At 41.0% G+C, this 18,901-nt stretch overlaps 2 protein-coding genes across 12 annotated transcripts in view; one reads left to right on the forward strand and one right to left on the reverse strand.

The window, feature by feature from the left end:
• AAGAB (alpha and gamma adaptin binding protein) overlaps window positions 1-15,375 on the reverse strand; it is a 69,477-nt gene extending 54,102 nt beyond the window's left edge. Inside the window, exon 1 of one of the 2 annotated variants that reach the window (XM_027571018.1) lies at window positions 15,193-15,375. In XM_027571018.1, the coding sequence (XP_027426819.1) occupies window positions 15,193-15,265 (73 nt within the window). In that variant the 5' untranslated portion in view covers window positions 15,266-15,375. The remainder of the gene's footprint in view (window positions 1-15,192) is intronic. The other variant, XM_027571017.1, reaches the window with a different exon arrangement.
• A 32-nt stretch (window positions 15,376-15,407) lies between these two features.
• IQCH (IQ motif containing H) overlaps window positions 15,408-18,901 on the forward strand; it is a 218,900-nt gene continuing 215,406 nt past the window's right edge. For all 10 annotated transcript variants that reach the window (XM_035728097.1, XM_035728098.1, XM_035728099.1 and 7 more), the window contains exon 1: window positions 15,408-15,584. In XM_035728097.1, the coding sequence (XP_035583990.1) occupies window positions 15,534-15,584 (51 nt within the window). In that variant the 5' untranslated portion in view covers window positions 15,408-15,533. The remainder of the gene's footprint in view (window positions 15,585-18,901) is intronic.

Below are 18,901 nucleotides of genomic sequence, written 5' to 3' on the forward strand. Positions count from 1 at the left end.
TAAAATAACGAATTAAATGTTTTTTTTAAAAGTGGGGAAGCACAAAGGGTAAAATGTGTTAAGGGGCAAAGTACAGGGAGCACGGGAAAAGGACTCCTACCATCATCACAACCAGTTCTTGATATTTCCTAAATTGGTGGTATTGTTAAAAACTGGAAGAAAATTTCAGTTATGCTTTTTTGAAATGCTGTCTTCAACGAACATGAAAAAATAAAGTCCATGAAGGTGTCATCTACTTACTAGCTGCAATTTAGGATATTTGGATCCATTAAGGGTGGCTGGTTTTATTAATCAATGTGTAGAATACAAGACAACAAACCAATGTGTGTTACTCAGAGCTCTTAAAAATTTTATATTGTCTCTGATTTTCAAATGAGGAAGATATTTACTGAACACACAGAAAGAAGCAATTTCTCTTTTCTCTAAACCTAGATGAGAACAGAACCAGTAATTTGGGAAAATGAATTCCACCTTTTGGTGTTTTAGTAGCTATGCGTGTTATTTTTCTTACTCCTTGTGCTGCCTAGAATAACTTGATAGCTCAATTTACTTATCAGATTATTTTTAACATTTTATGTCTAATCAGAGACTTTCGGCGAGGCCGCATATGGACTTTATTATCACAATCTGTGCCATTTCACAACTAGAGAAGAGTGAATGGTCTCATTCTTCTTGTCATCAATATCATAATGTACAGTTTAATTTAAAAAATGTAAATGTCTACACTAAATATAGCTTTTCTCGCTCATCTTTTCTATTTGGTTTCAAACGTCTAACACATTTATTCTTTTCCAGATTAAAATAAAAATTGCTCAAATGCTTATGCACATGACTAAGAGTTTCTGGAGATCAGCCAGGATCGTTTACTCATTTCACAGATGGGAAAACTGAGGGCCAAAAAAAAAAAAAAAGCCACTTGCCTGAAGGAGAAGAGCCTAAAATGAAATTCAGGGCACCAGCATTTTTTCCTTCTACACTAGCACACATGTTTAGCATCTGAGACAGATTACACTCAAGTGTCCAATGGTCACAAGCCAAAACTAACCTATGGGCCTACAGTATCCCCTGCTTTTTTAGGAAAATCAAAAATAACAGCCAGAACAAGGGCACCAGAATATACAAGCCGAAACACAGTTAACCCATTCAAAAACTGTGTATGGGTTGGGGGTATTTATATGTCCCAAGTTGAGTCATAGTGATCCTGTAGGGGTTTTTTGCCAGACTTCCTAGAAAACCCCACAATGTTCTTTTGCCCTTCTTTGCCCTTCCCTAAGCTGACTTTTGATGTAGTCAAAATGATGCACAAGTAAAATCAAGAGCAGCTTCTCCCTCCTCCTGGTGGATGTTGGCCTGTCTCATTGCACTGCTGGCAGCCACCTGGTGGAGCTGCAATACATCATTTTCTAAGAGACAAATACTAGATGATTAATTGCCAGTCTGTTACCACAAACTTGGTCTCACAGCTTAAAATAGTTAATCTGTAATGTTTTCAGATGCGAAGTTAAATGTCAAGCCAGTTCCAGTAGCAAGGATAAACCTTTCCCCCCGTTTTAAGTGCAAGTATAAAGCTCTTTCCCTGTTTGAGAAACTGTTATACATAGCCATCAATTCTACAGCAACTCCTATTTATTTCTCATTTCTTTCATGAACTTATTTCCCCGAGAGTCCCACATGGCAAGTGAGTGACAAGAACAATTCAAGAGAGCTGAAGAAAACTACATGCCAAGGAAGCATGTCAGTTCAGCAACCCAACCACCCCTCTGTCCTCAAGCCCACTTTGTGCTTCTTCCGTCTGTTGTAATGCCGCCTCCCTCACAGAGTGTAAAACTGGAAAGCAATCACATGGAAGGAGGCATTAGCTTTCTTTAGTTCAGAATCAGTAAGAGGTGATAATCTCTTTGGCATGAATTAGGGAGCAAACTGAAGTTCCAAGGTGAATTCCCAGAACACCGAAAATATCCATTTTCAATCTCTCTCTCTCTCTCTCTCTCTCTCTCACACACACACACACACAAATACCCTTACCTTACCCCTCACCTATCCACTCCAACAAAAAAGACAAAACAAGTCCATTCTATTGTGGTGTGTATGTGTGTGTGTGTTTTAAGTAGGCTCCACAGGCTCAGTGTAGGGCTTGAACTCACAACCATGAGATCAAGACCGGAGCTGAGATAAGAGTTGGCCGCTCAACTGACTGAGGTAGCCAGGCGCCCCCAAACAAGTCCATTCTAAACTAAATGCATTGATACCACTTTGGATTATTCCTATCTTCTTCAGTCGTAGAATTAAGGACACTTTTGATACCAGCAGAATTAATGTTCCCCTAACTAATCATGTCAATCTTTGTGAAGAGAAGTTGTCCACTGGTTAAATCATATTTTCTATGCCCAGAGGGAAATGAGAGCTGCCACTCTGAATCAAGATGATCCTTCCTTCCAGAGATCAGTACTCGCCCAGTTTTATTCTTTCTCACTGAACTGAAGCTGCCTTTACAGCAAGGTATCATCACCTCTCACCCCAGATACAAGTGTCTTCCATGGTATCCAGTCTTCTGGGGACCTCCTCTCTGTGCCGGCAGTACCAACCGCAACAAAAAAGGCCATAAAACAGAGACAGCTCAGACTTGGGATCAGACAGACCTGCATCTGAACGCTGGCCCTCTTTGAGAATGACAAATAAACCTCTCTGTGTCTCATTTCCTCAGTGGTAAAAGGGGACGAACACACATACACACACACACACACACCTTTCAAATGGCTTCTTGCAGATTAAATGAAATAGTGCATGAGACTGGACACAGAGTAGCCCTCAATAACGTCCCTTTCCTCCTCCCCAGGTCAAGTTTTTGCCTAGGGACTAGGCCTCCCCTCTAGGGACCTAGAGGCTAGGTCAGAGATGCACTGAGGGGAGCTGGTAAAAGAAAGTGGAATTAGGAAATCGCCACATCCTTAAGCTGCTCGGGCCCCTCCCTTCCCAGAACAGGCCTTCTCAAATGTTTCTTTTCCATTGTTAAGTCACAGACTGAAACAGAAGAGAGAGCAATTAGGAAAATTATAGGAGGCAGTAGAGTCTGACCTCAGCTGAAGGGGAAAGTAGCCATTATGAAAGAAAAGAAATGAGTAAAATGTGACTTAGGAAAAAAATGAAAGCCAGAGTTTTCCTTAGCCAGCAAGGAAAGGCAGAGAGAGACCTTTAAAAAAATCATAATGGCTCCACACTGTTGCAACTCGTTAGGATCTTCTAGCCACGAGTTCATGAGAATGCCCTCTAAGGTGGGCGCTGTCAAGTACCCTGCAGTCGTTATGAACTAGCACATTATTCCCCAAGTACCACGGGCAGATCTGACTGCGGCGACGGAAAGGGCCACCACAGGGCCACCACGGCTGAAAGGTTCAAACTGCAACCTTAGGGTTGGGACTTTACACAAATGTGCGGAAATTCTGATCTGTGATTCTCTGAGTGAGCGTCCTGCAGCCTCCGGGTGCACCATATGCGGTATCCGCTGCCGTGTGAAGGACAGCTGGCTGGCGGGGGCCGTATTAAGTGGCTGACGGCAGAATAACTGGGTTAGGGCAACACAGCACGGCTTGAACAAGAGTATAGCGATTCTGGTCTGCTTACAACGCTTAATTCCCCTTTCCTCACACACTCCTCCTCTCTGGTCGCCCTCGAAATTCACATCTCCTCCTGTGCTGGGGCTTTTTCTATCACAGCGGGCAAGATTTTAAGTTGGAGCAGAGGAAATCTAACTCAGTTCTCCTCTTTTTCCTGAAGTTTACTTTCTCCCCCTAACCATCTGGAATCGGTCACCACAGCTTCATCTCAAAATAACTGGGGGTGGGGGAGGTGGGGGGCAGGGCGAATACTACACGGTCTGCGCTTGCACTCAGAAGACCTCACAACGCAGTGCGACAAATGTGCACAAAAGACCAGGAAGAAGCTGGCAGGAAGGGGAGAGAGAGTATATGGAGAAGTGTTTCATGAGGGCCAAGGAGGAATCACCAGACTCTAAGTTTTACGGGCTACACCCAAAGACCATTTTATCAACCCCGCGCCACGGCCCACGGACAATTCCTACCTATAGATATGGGAGAGGGACTTCTTTGAATTTTATTACTATTATTCATTCAAAGTCACAGTTCTAGATATACATCTAAAGCTGCGGTTCTTTATGGGGGGGATGGGTGATTATGCCCCTCCAGGGGACATGTCAACATCTGGAGACATTTTTGGTTGTCACAAGTCGGGAGATGCTACTGGCATCTAGTGGGCAGAAGCTAAGAATGTTGCTAAACATCCTACAATGCACAGGACGGCACCTACACGACAAAGGATTACCCGCCCAAAATGTCAACAGTGCTAAGGCTCAGAAACCCTGATCTTGTGGAACTTGTGGAACTGACTTAGCTGTATTTATGAAACAAAATACAAGTTCTGGAATGCAAAGTTGGTTTTATTCTTTCTCATAGAACTGAAACCAGCCAGGCATTACAAGCTCCTCAAATCTATGTCTGAAAAAATCTGTCTCAAGTGTCTTAGTTATTTTAACCATAAAAATTATTTGGCAATTAACCTTAGATGTTTTGAAAATAATTTATGAATGGTGGTTTTCTGGAAAAAAAGAATACATAAGCCTAAATTGGACCATTATGAAATGAAAATACTTTTCACATTCAAATGTTAATTTTTCAAACCTCACAAAAAATATCAAAGTCTGCTCAGGTTGACAACAGTATCTGTAGCAGATGCTAATTTACTCTGAAAGAAGGTAAACATGTCTGAGATGAATTTTCCAAAACAGAGTAAGTTTAATGAAGAACATCTACTCTGTAGCTCCTGTGTTCAAATACTGAAAATAAGCCTGATCCATTGGAGAACACATAAAGCTAATACATCCAATGTCCCAGGACCTAAAAGTTCCTTCAAGAAGGGTAAAATGATGGGGCAACACATGATCAAAGGATCATGGGAAAAGAATACAATGACACAGTGGATGTCATCAAAATTCAAAACATTTGCATTTCCAAAGATACCATCAAGAAAACCAAAAGACAAGTCATAGAATGGGAGAAAATACATGTGAATTATATATGTGACCTATATCCAGAATATATAAAGTACTCTTACAACTCATTAATAAGACGACAAAAAACCCAACTTAAAAATGGGCAAAGATCTGAATGGACATTTCACCAAAGTAGATATATGAATGGACAATATGCACATGAAATGATTCTCAACATTATTAGTCATTAGGGAAATGCAGATCAAAACCATAGTGACCTACTACTTCACACACATTAGACTGGCTGTAATTGAAAATACAGACAATAACAAGTGCTGTAGAAGATGAGGAGAAACCAGAACCCCCATATTGCTGATGGGAACATAAAATGGTACAGCCACTCTGGAAAACAGTTTGGCAGTTTCTTAAAACAGTACAGCAGTTTCTTTGAATTTCCACAACTGCATTACTCGTAATAGCCAAAAAGTGGAAACAACTCAATATCTATCCATTGATGAATGGATAAAGTGTGGTACGTCCATACAATGGAATATGAAGTACATGCTATAATACGGATGAATTTCAAAAATGTTAAGCTAAGTAAAAGAAGGTCGACACAAGAGACTACATATTACAGGATTCCTTTTAAATAAAATGTCCACAAAAGGCAAATCTGTGAAGACAAAGTACATAAGTGGTTGCCTAGAACTGGGGGGTGGCAATGCGGAGTGACTGCAAATAGGCACAAGGTTTCCTTCTAGAATGATAGAAATGTTCTGCACCAAAACTAAGTGGATTTTACGGTATTTGAATTATATTCCAATAAAGCTGCTAAAAAAAAATCATGGAAGCTGGAAGATAATGTCCTTATTTTACTGAGGAGGTAGGTGACTGAGGCACATGATGTTTTAGAGACTTAGAACAATGATGGCAAAGGTAAAAATACTGTAAATTATTTGTGGGAAGAAAACTAACTTGTTAAAGTCAAAATAGCCAGGAAAAGGGTAGAACTCAGTGCTCAATTCACCAAAAGTCTCCCCCCCCACAAAGCCCCTGAACAACCCCAGCGGAATTCAGACAGAATGGCAATTTTCTTAGCTCAGCTGTTTATTACCAAATGATCACACATTTCCCTGCTCTGAGCATACAGATTTGGATTTTGATCCAAGGATAATACTTTTCCCCATCTCCGCGTAGAACCAGCCTTCAGGTCAGTGTGGAAAATTAAACCCTAAATCGGTGATTTGTTACTGAACCTACAACATCACACAGGCTCTCTGGGTTTCACAACTGTCCTCTTTGTCTTAACCTACGTCACTCTTGCTTTCTGGATGAGTAATTATTAAAGATGTGTTTGTGGTATCTGTGTGCACCGGCTCCAACACAAATACAATGTCATGTCCAGATTATCATTCCTGCCAGACATATTCAAAACAATTTTCATACCTTAACCTTTTAAAAAATGGTTCTCTATCAGATTTCATTATTTATGAAGCGTCACTATTTGTTGAGGAATTAGACGGGGCAAGTTGTTTAAACCAAATGACCACTACATACTCTCTAGATGTTTTTACTTTTGCTGCACAGAAACAGGCAGCTGAATGGCCCAGAAGTAAAGGTCTGAGTCTGGATACACTTAGAATTGTCCAGGACGATACAATGCTCTCTGCATCATAAATGGTTCTGTGCAACGTGGGTTAATGCATAATACTTTTCCACTGGTGTGTCTCCTTGTACTCTCCACCCTCTTTATTGGAATGCCGTTTGTTGGGAAGGCAAACACCTTATAATCATTTCCCTCATCAACAATAACGTCACCCAAAAAGTCAAATTCTCTACTCCACAAAGAAACGAACTGAACACCAATAAAGGTGTCTTAATTTAATTATTTAACCTATCATAGTTCATCTACTAAGGCTCTAACTACCATGAAGGAAAAAGTATACACTTAACTTAAGCCTGAGAAGTTCTCATCTTCGTAGTAAAATCTTTTACTGTAATTTCTCCTATCCCTACCTCCACCATGGAGACATGTAGTTCCGGCTGTCAAGAAATTCATGATGTTTCATGTATATAAAAGAACTATACTTGAATCTTGGCTCCCCAGTGTTTATGGGCTGAACATCCTTGGAAGATCACAACTTCGTTAAGCTTGGATTTCTCTCACTCACTCACACTCACACTCACACACACACACATACACACGTGTAACCTCACACTAGAAGGATAACATGGGCACATTTTGTAAGTTCCTTTGGGTATGGAGAGAATATGAACTTGTATTTAATCTTTTTCCTCCTTAGGTTGAAGACTTAACATCCCTCTTTTATTCAAGATAAAAATCTTAAGCCCTCTTTTACTGTTAATTGAAAATTTAAAAATATATTAAGTATCATAGCTAAAAACAATCCTCTATCCCATTGCCAGCTGAAGTCGCTGCTTTAGTCTGACCACTTACTGTATCATTCTGTGATGACAACCTTAAACCGTTCGTGGAAGATCTTGTTAGCCCAATCATTCTTCCTTTGAAGAAAATAAAGCCTTGGAAATATACAATCAAATCAAAAGCAGAGTCGTCCTACCACAACAAAAATAAACAACTTTGCTTAAGCAAAAATTATAACTTATTCCCAGAGTAAAAGGCTCAGAATACCAAAGCAGCTACAGAAAATACAAATTTAAAAAATCCAAGCTTTTATCCTCTTCCCCGTTGGACAATGTGGGTCAGCTAAGCTGTACGATAAGCCCCTACCTTTGAAATAAGAATGTTCTCCTTAGGACATTACTTTAAGATCCTTCTGTAAGGATAGGGGTCTGATAGGCCAAGAAACAAACTCCCAGTCTTGAAGAAGAATGTTTCCCAAAGAAACAATGTCATAAGTGATGGCTGGTTATGCCTGTGTAATTCCCCAAGGCCTAGCTTACCCATCATATATAATTGAGCTATCTGGTTCTGCAGTTTTAAGGACTAAGGGGTAGAGCACTGTTTCCATGGCTAAGTGCATCTGAATTCCAAATACAAAAAGTCAAATTCTCCACTCCAAAAGTGGAGTGTCTACTGCAACTTTAAAATGTGACATGGATGGATCTAGAGGCTATTAGGCTAAGGGAAATTAGTCAGAGAAAGACAAATATTGCATGATTTCACTTCTATGTGGAATCTAAAAACCAAAACAACAAAAACAGAAACAGACTCATAAATGAGAACAAATTGGTGGTTGCCAGAGGGGAGGGGTTTGGGGAGATAGGCGAAATAGGTGAAGGAGATTAAGAAGCACAAACTTCCAGTTTTAAAATAAATGTCACAGGGATAGAAAGTACAGCATAGGGAATATAGTCAGTAATATTGTAATAATTTTTTATGGTGACAGATGGTAACTACACCATTGTGGTGAGCATTTGGTAATGCTTCTAATTGTCAAATCATGAGGTCGTACACCTGAAACTAATATATGTCAGCTATATATTTGAATTAAAAAGAAATCTTCAATCCTGGGAAAATCAAGATAATTGTCCTAAAAGGAGACCCAACTCTCAGCTGGGCATAGTCTTCCGATCTAAAATGAGGGAAAGAATGCAGTTTGTTTAAAAGCCACCATTTCGCCTCCCCCTAGTCCAGGGAGGTTTCTCTAGGACCAGGTCCCTACTTAACTGCAAATCCCTGGGAGAAAAGCAGAGGAAAACAATGGCTGTGCTAATTTTCCAGTTGCCAGGGGAGCTGTGGAAACCAGGTGACCAGGACCTGGCACCTGAGCCTTAGTTAAATCCTGGAAAAATGTAGAAAGTCCTATGTGGACTTGCTAAATTCAAATTAGCGAGAAGTTTTAGCTCTGTTCCAAGCATTATTCTCCTAAGAAAGCAAAGGACCACAGGCTAAATCCTCTTAATCCCTCCAGCCTTCAAAGAGAACCCCCATAGCTCAGCTGCCGCCTCTCTGGTGCCTTTCCTGCTTTCAGTTCCCGTATTTTGAGTTAACTGAGGGCAGGACCGGTTAAGAGGCAGTTCCTAGAGCCAGACTGCCCGGGTTGAAAACCTGGCTCAGCTATTTGGCCTTGAGCAGATTACCTAATTTCTCTGTGTTGCAATTTCTTTGCAAAATGAGAAGAATGATCGTTAACAAGAGCATTCAAATGTTCTAACAGTTAAACAGATTAGTACACATTAGTACACATGCTCAGAATACAGGTTGTCAAACTTTTTCAATAAAGGGCCAGACAGGAAATATTTTAGGCTGTGGGCCATATGGTCTGTGGTCCAACTATTCAACTCTGCAAAGTAGCTACAGACAAAATGTAAACAAATGGTCACGGCTGTATGCCAATAAAACTTTATACAAAAACAGGACCAGGAACCAAAGACTGGAATGAGCCCAGAAGTGCGTCAACAGGTAAATAAACTGTGGCACATCCTTACCATGGAATACCACTCAGCAGTCAAAAGGCATGAATGCACACACACACAATATAGATGAATCTCTAGGGAATTATGCTGAGCAGGAAAACAAAAACCCAAACCCCAAAAGTTAAATCTACTCTATGGTTCCAATTGTATAACATTTTATTTTATTTTTTAAAGATTTTACTTATTTATTAGAAAGAGAGAGAGAGCACAAGTAGGCAGAGAGGCCAGCAGAGGGAGAAGGAGAGGTAGGCTCTCCGCAGAGCAGGGAGCCCGATGCAGGGCTCGATCCCAGAACCCTGGGATCACGGCCTGAGCCGAAGGCAGATGCTTAACCAACTGAGCCACCCAGGTGCCCCTGTATAACATTTTTGAAATGATAACATTTTGGAAATGGAGGACAGATTAGTGGTTGCCGGGGGTTAGAATAAAGATTGGGGGCATAACCTGGAAGAGAGGTGGGTGTTGTTATAAAAGAGCAACACAAGGGACCCCTGTGGTATTCAGTATCTTGACTGTGGTGGTAGATACACAAACCACAGGTGACAAAATTGTGTAGAATACATACACACACACAAATGAGTAAAAGTCAAACCGGGGAAATCTGAGTAAGATTGGTGAATTATATTAATGTAAACAGGCAGAATGGGATATTATACTACAAAAAAAGGGGGGCAGTTTTCAAAAAAAATGCACACACAAAAATTAAGAATGCCAGAGGTAAGATGCACCATATAATCTAACATAAAAATAAGTAACATGGTAACAAAGAATTTTATATCTAGAAGGGATGGTAGAGATGATCTTGAACAACTTTGTATTTTTAATGTTAATCCTGCATAGGAATGACTAATATATATAATATGCCTCTACTTTGAGTACACTCAAATGAGAAAATCCAGATACTGTTCAAAACTATTGGGCATACATAATGCTCTTTTTAAATATAGGTCCTCTGGACAAAGATATTTTTTTCTTCACTCAGAATTAAGACTCCAATCCTCCTAAATGGAAATGCAAAACCCTCTATTTAAAACCCCCTATTTTAAAACCCTCTTTTAGGGGTTAATCTTCTCTATCATTTCCACACCAATGCCACCATCTTAAATAGTTCTGATTGCTAAGGAATTCCAACACATTTCATTCATGTATTCCATGCATACCAATCCTGAATGTGAACATATGCTCCAACACTTAGTACTTGAGCACTTTGGGCAAGTCACCTGGTATTTCCAAGCCACAATTTCTTCATTTACAAAATGGAGATAACCTGACTTCATGATTTCACAGGGATACAAGAACCAAATTAAAAGACGTGAGAACACGTTTGAGAAGAGTACTGATATACATACAAATGTTTGCTATGATTGTAAAGATCTCCAAATTCCCACATTTCACTGAAAGAAATAATTTTGCTCCAAATGTTCAGATGTAGAACCTGAATGGCTTACAGTTGCTGAGTTGGCATTACACACTTCAACATCATCAAGCAAGTCTCCAGGGACTTTTCTATCCAGAGCTCCTTCTAGGAGTAGAAGTCTCGAGAGTCCTCAAAAAATTAAAAATTACCATAAGATCCAGTAATTCCACTACTGGATATTTAACAAAAGAAAACGAAAACGCTAATTCAAAAACAGATACATGCATCCCTATGTTTATCGCATTATCAACAACAGCCAAACTATGGAAGCTGCCCAAGTGTCCACTGATAGATGAGTGGGTAAAGAAGATGCGGTGAATTTATATACAATGGAATACTATTCATCCATAAAAATGAATGCAATCTTGGGCGCCTGGATGGCTCAGTTGGTTAAGCGACTGCCTTCGGCTCAGGTCATGATCCTGGAGTCCCAGGATCGAGTCCCACATCGGGCTCCCTGCTCGGCGGCGAGTCTGCTTCTCCCTCTGACCCTCTTCCCTCTCGTGCTCTCTCTCAAATAAATAAATAAAATCTTTAAAAAAAAATGAATGCAATCTTGCCATTTGTGACAATATGGATGGATCTAGAGGGTCTAATGCTAAGTAAAATAAGTCAAAGAAAGACAAATATTGTATGATTTCATTCATATGTAAGAAACAAAACAATAAAGAAAAAAGATAAACCAAAACATAGACTCTTAACTTATAGAGAACAAACAGATGGTTACCAGAAGGAAGTGTGTGAGGGGATGGGTCACATAGGTGAAGGGGATTAAGAGTACACTTATTTTTTTTTTTAAGATTTTATTTATTTAGAGAGAGTGTTCCAGCACGAGAAGGGGGAGGGGCGGAGAGGGAGGGAGAAAGAATCCTCAGGCAGACTCTGGGCTGAGCCGGAGGAAGAGGCTCAATCTCACGACCCTGAGACCATGACCTGAGCCAAAATCAAGAGTCAGATGCTTAACCGACTAAGCCACCCAGTTGCCCCAAGAGTACACTTATCTTCATGAGTACTGAGTAATGTACAGAATTATTAAATTACTATACTGTATACCTGAAATTAATATAAATATGGTATGTTAACTATACTGGAGTTAAAATAAGTAAAAAATAAAGTTCCTTCTATGAAAGTAGAGTAAAATGTTACAACTTAGGTATTTACATTTTAATACTTTCACTAGTGGCGCACACACTTTTACTACATCCCTCTTAAGAGCAGGAATAGCACTTTGTCATTTTGGCTATAGTAACTGGCACAGAGGCCAGGTCTGTGCTTAGTATCGGAATACTCTTTTCCAGAATGAAAGTAAAATCTTCATATGAATATATATGAGGTGGAAAGAGGTCTGGCCCTGGAATACAGACACTTGCTCTCATACCACATACAGCCTTTCTTGAGGCCCTCTCAAGTGTCCTGAACCTTCATTTCCCTTTAAAAGTCTACAGTGTAATTGTGTAAGACTGATGAATCCCAGACCTGTACCCCTGAAACAAATAATACATTATATGCTAATAAAAAAGAGAAAAAAGAAAGTCTACAATGTAAGTCTGTAATGCCCTTTTATCTGATGTCAGACACCCACCCAGAATACTGAAAATAAGGCCTTTGAGTGACAAAATGAAAAAGTTTTTCCCAAAATCCATGCATGCACTTTAGCCAAGCAGAGGCCTATTGATTTTTAGTTCATGTGTATTTATAACAAACCTGGTTATTTGATTATGAAATATTTCCCACTGGGTAAAAGCAGTTAAACAGATCAGATGCTGAAAGAAACTGGAGAGCCCTTAGTTCCTCTTCCTGATGAATGAAACCAAACCTTCCCAAAAAAGATCAGATTCAATTCAAAATCATACTGTGGCCTAATATCACGGAACACTTGACAAACATCATTCATTATGGTCATCTTCATCTCTTACAACAAAATTAGACTCAATTCATGATTAATTTAATGCAATCTTTAATTATAATAAAACAGAACGAATGCTCAACAAATACTGCAGTCTAGTGCTACCTACCCTATTAATAACCTGGGAAGAAATGATAAAGCCCTCTGTTATAGTTCACTTCTCCTTACAAGTAATGTCTTCACTAACTGCTCTTATTTTTTCCCTACACAGCATTAATGGAATCACAAAGGCCACCTAATTTTAATAAACACAAAAGTTGGCTTTTGATGTTATCTAAGAGGAATTTTACATATAGAAACAAAATGGATTATTTTACAGAATTAATTTTACCATAAGGATGCTAATGTACTTTAAAGAAATACAGTGTTACTATTTGCCAACTATAGGTCATCAGCTCTTTCAAGGAAGTGACCATGTCTGCCAATTCTGATCCTTAAAGAGCACGGGGGAGTACCATAGCCGTCAGAATACTTAACAAATATTTCTGAAATTGGCTTTGAAAGGACTTTTATGTATCAGTAATGGAAATCCAAATGCATGTAATTATTTTGTAAAGTTAAATACACAAGGATTTTAAGAATCTTGAGCAAATTTTATGTTCACTAGAGGAAATATATGATGGAAAGTAATTTATATTACATCATAAATTATGTAATGTTAAATGAAAAATATCAGGATAAAAATTATACACAAGGGCGCCTGGCTGGTTCAGTCAGTTAAGAGTCCGACTCCTGATTTCAGCTCAGGTCATGATCTAAGGGTTATGAGATCAAACCCCTCCACACCCAGGGCTCTGTGCTGAGCATGGAGCCTGCTTAGGATTCTCTCTCTCTCCCACTGCCCTATGCACGTGCACCCTCTCTCTCTCTCCCCCCCAAAAATATATACACACAAGATATTATATGTAAAATTTAAATATAAATTATTTTATACATTTTATAAATGTGTTAATCATACTTGCATATATTTATACATTTAAAAATAAAATATTTTAAATTTTTATATACAAAATACAAAAACAATGAATAAAACAAAAATTATACATAAAATGGGATAAAAATTAGGTATGAAATGTAATTACAATTTTTTTAACATAAAAGACTGGAAAAAAGACTGAAGGAAATGCACATGTTCACAGTATTTGTGTGATGAGACCATGGCTGACATTCTCTTTTCTTGATATGCTAAATATTACTTAATGCACTACTTTTACAATGTAACAATCTTTTAAAAAGAAAAGAAAGGGAATAAATGGGAAGGAGCACTACTAAGGGGTAAGGAAGAGGCATAGAGCAGTTACTCCTTTTAATAAGGGCTATAATTAAATTTCTACCCTGGCAAAGAACTTTTTAAGTGCTCACAAATGCTAAGTTTATAGAACATTCGTGTTGGAGGGATGTCCTAATTCTGTCATTTGACAGGTACAGAAAAAATATATATGGCTGTGTGACGCTTTACAGTTTACAAAGTGCTTTCAAAATGTCACCTGTCCTTCAAATAATCCTGAGATAGGCTCATATGCCCCATTTTTAGGACCAAGAAACTGGGGGTTAGAGAGATAACGTGCTTTAATAATAATGACTACCATTTATCGAACGCTGACTCTATGCCAGCCTCTGGGTTAAGCACAACAATCCTGTGAAAATCATCACCATCTTACAGATAAGAAAACTGAAGGGTGGAGGTTAAGTGTGCTTACCATCACACAGCTGAGAGTCACTGCTCTGACTCAAAGCCATGCATTTAAAACAGGTGTCTTGCGTTACAATCAACTTCACAGAATCCTTTACCGAAAAAGTTGAGCCTAGGACCCAGCCCCATGCTCTGTCTACTATACTGGTCTCGCCTAAGGTTTCTTTTAAGAGTTACTTAGTTTGACAGCCACCATGAAGGTCCAGAGACCAAGAAACTGGGCCCAGAAACACCCCAAAGCTAATGGTGCCCGAGAGCCTACGCCTAAGGAGGAAGGCAAGGCAGAGAGTAACTGGAGAAGAGGGGACAAGGCTAACTCATGTACGTCAAGAGAGCAAAGAGGAAACCTACTCTCCACCTCAGGAGCAGGGACCGCAACAAGCATCCCAATTTCTGCACCTTACACCCGGGTAACTCGGTACAATGTCCAGAGCGCCTCTGGGTTCATCTCCAAGGAGCCCGCAACAACCCATGTGCTGGGCGGGGCAGGGATGAGTCCTACTTTGCAGAAAAAGCTGGAAGAAAAGCAACAGCGCGCCGGGCGGGCAGACAAGCAATGAGTGTGAGAGCTAGGAGGAAGACAGCTGCGGGACCTGGACACCCGGACCGGGTCTGAGCGGCACCCGAGGAGCCTCTGGCCCCCGCCGAACGGAGGAAAAGCCCAGGCCCCGCGGCGGCGACAAAGGCCGAGAGGGAGACCGCGGTTCTGAGGCCACCGCCCGCCGAGATTCGGGTGTTTTGGACGTCGGCCCAGCAGCCCCGCTACTCACGCTGGACCAGCCGGTCTCCGGAGAAGGTGGAGGAACAGCTGGTGACAAGCGCACAGGGAACGCCCGCAGCCATAGCTGCGCCTGCAAGCCAGTTCCGTCCCAGAGCCGCTTCCGCCTGGGCTGCACCACGGCCGCCGGCGCGCGGGGGAGACGCGCAAGGAAGGGCGCGTTGACGGGAGGAACAGGCTACCCTGACTCCTCCCACACCCCTTCTTCCTCCCCCGACGTAGAAGAGGCCGGGCTGCGCGTGGGGTTGCCATGGGGACGAGCGCTCTCCGCCCCTGTCTTCGACACCTGGAGACCGCTCCTCCTTCGGGAGGTAGTCCTCCCCGGCCCTAGCCATGGCACAGGAGACTGAAAGCTACGACCCCATCGGAACCATCCTAATCCAGGTGGGAAACGGGCCGTTCTGGGCCCTGCCCAGCTAAGACACTTCCGAGCGAGGCCCAGCAGCGCCGATCCACTCGCGCCCACCTTTTAGGAGCGCCGCCCCCAGACTGCCTCCAGCGTGAGGAGGGCAGTGCTCCTCTGAGAACTCCCAAATATGCCCACCCAGACCTCGGCAACGAGCCTAACACGTCCCCCCCTCCCCCCGCCCCCGTACCTTACCCTGGAGGTTGCGCTCCAGAAGCTCGATCGTTCTGCCTCTGGTAAAACTCCAAAACCATACACCTCACCCCAGAACCTTAACTTCCGAAAATCCGTCTTACACTGAGGCACAATTTTAAAAATGTTAAGCTCTGAAAATTTTGAACCCGTGATATGGGGGAAATACAAGTCAGACACTTTGGGGAAATGATAAGAAATCTGGGGAGAAGTTGAAATGTGTAAACCACTTTTCTTAAGCACCTAAATTTTTTGGATCTGAAAGTACCTTGCAAATAATTAAGTTTGGGGGATGTAATATACAGCACAGTGACTGTAGTTAATAATACTGCACTGTTACATTTGAAAGTTGCTAAGAGAATACATCCTAAAAGTCCTCATCATAAAAAAATTATAACTATGTGGGGTTATGAATGTTAACTTGTGCTCATTTTTGCAGTTTATACAAATATTAAATAATTATGTTGTATACCTGAAATATAATGTTATATGCCGATTATATCTCAAATAAATAAAAGTCTTGTTTGGGAACACACACAGGAAAGTATATTAGAGATAACTTGGATTGCCTATCAAGTTAAAATTTTGAATATACAAATGGTGCCCAAAAAACTCAGGGAAATGCTCAGGGAAATGACTCGTTGTAACCTGAGGGGGGAAATATCAAAAAAAAAAAAGTCTTAACTTCAGTATAACTCAGTTTGTGACCGTTATACTCAGATTTTTCCCACAAAAATTTTGTTCTTTCACATTTACATATGGTAGTTTTAAAACATTTCTGCATAAATCATCACTTTTAACTTGTATTTAGCTCCATTTATCTAAGGCTTGAAGTAATTTGCTGAAATTCACTCTATTCGGACTCTCACTCAGATCTGCAATGGATTTTCCTGCCAGGATATTGGTCTCTCACCTCCCATCTAGGAGAGACTTCTTTAAATGCATTTTTTTTTTTAAGATTTTATTTATTTATTTGTTAGAGAGAGAGAGGGAGAACAAGCAGGAGGGGAGCAGCAGGCAGAGGGAGAAGCAGGCTCCCTGCTGAGCAAGGAGCCCCATGTGGGGCTTGATCCTAGGACCCTGGGATCATAACCCGAGCCGAAGGCAGACACTCAACCAACTGAGCCACGCAGGCGCCCCTTAAATGCATCTTTTCCAAAATACAAACGCCTAAACTCACCGATTTCATAGAGTTCCCCACTATGAATAATACTCAAATCTTCTTACCTCACGTTCTGTTATCCTGTCACTAGCACCCTAATGAATTTAGCAAACTGCGAAGTCTGAGGGACCAGTCCCCACAAAACTGGCCTCATTTCTACTCCAGCCTAAGTTCAGAAGTCCCCAGAATCAACCTCACTTCAGGCCCGCTATCTACAAATTTGGGGGCCCTGACCACCTTCACACTGGCTAATTTGCTAGAGCAACACAGAATTCAGCAAAGTGCTATGCTTACAATTAGTGTTACAACATTGAAAGGATACAAATTAAAGCCAGCCAAGGAAAGGCATGCATAGGGCAGCGTCCAAAAGGAATCCAGATGGAGCTTCCAGTCATCCTCTCCCCATGGAGTCATGGATGGTTTTATCTCCTTCCCAGCCATGATGTGTAACAATGTACATCGAGTATTGCCAACTAGAGAAGCTCGCCTAACACTTCGATGTCCCAAGTTTTTACTGGGACTCAATCACACACTGCCCATGTTCTGACCTTTCATCTCTGACCCTTCTCAGAGGTCACACTAATGCCTTTAGTCCCTAGTTCCTCTAGAGGTTGGAACAGATACGGTGTGGCTGAAGGCCCCCAGCATAAATTACATTGTTAGACTGTCTGGTGACCAAAGCCCCCAAGCAAAGACACTTATCAAGCAGGACACTCCAGGGCCCTAGAGATCACCTCCTGATATCCAAGGGCAAAGGTCAGAACTCTCATTGGGAAAGGTTGATTCTTTACTACTTATACCCCCTCTAAATCCAGGGCCCATGTTTATAGGCTCCAAATAATTGGAACACTAATGGAAACTCCTACCCAGAAACAGCCAGTTTTCCCCCACAGTATACTTCGTGTTGACCACAGAAACAATTAGGTTACTCCTTAGTTTTCTCTATTTCTTCAGACCTGGAACATCTCTAAAAAAGAGACCGGAATCTGGGGAGAATTCTCACACCTAATTTCATGCTTTCCCTTGAGAGAATTCTTTTCCCAGGGCTGCTCCCCTTGTGATTTGGAGTAGTGTAGAATAGGGTATCGACTGAAAAGCCAGAAGCCTTTTCACTTCAGAGTAGGATCCAAAGGTAGCTGTTTGATCAACCTAGGATACAACATTACAGTATCAACATCTGTTGTCACTGGATTATAACAGGGAACAGGGGAGCTAAGGACAGTCATATCCATGCTGATCAACACCCCCATATGCTAAAAAGAGTTATTCTGGACACAGTAATTGGAGGGCCGTGTAGAGAAAGCGAGCCTACGTGTCAACCTGATTATTGAGGCTGATCTCTAGACACAGTAGAACATTCTCCCTGGTAATATGGAGAATATATATAACAAGGAAATGAGGAAGACTTTCCCTACTTTCTCACCAAGTCCGGAGTATTTATGAGCATACAGCACTACTCTCCCGCACACAGCATGGATTCCACTGCTGCCTGGGGTGATGATTTATGTCCTTCAAACAGGCTACCAATAAGCAGTACATCTAGTGGAAAGCACTTTGTGGGGAGTCAGAATACCTAGGTCTGACCTTGGCAATGACATTCTCCCAGGTGGGTAACTTTAGGCTAATCATTTCACCTCTCTGGGCCTAAGTTTTCTCTTCCATAGGATACATAGCTTGAATTAGATCCACCTTGGACTCTAAATTGACCCAATTCCCCACTTTTTACCATAAAGTGGCCTTCCTTTATTATCAGCCAAGACAAATTGTTTCTATCAATTTATATATAAGTGTGATATATACAATTATATATTATGCATTTATATGTATTATATATAATATATATACATATATGTGCAAAGTTTCCAGAAAACAGAGGTACTTCAAATCTCTACCTGCTTCACCCTAAATGGGTATATCAGGCCTGTGTTTCAATCAGATACA

Source organism: Zalophus californianus, chromosome 6 (genome assembly GCF_009762305.2).
Source record: "Zalophus californianus isolate mZalCal1 chromosome 6, mZalCal1.pri.v2, whole genome shotgun sequence".
Classification (NCBI taxonomy): Eukaryota; Metazoa; Chordata; class Mammalia; order Carnivora; family Otariidae; genus Zalophus; species Zalophus californianus.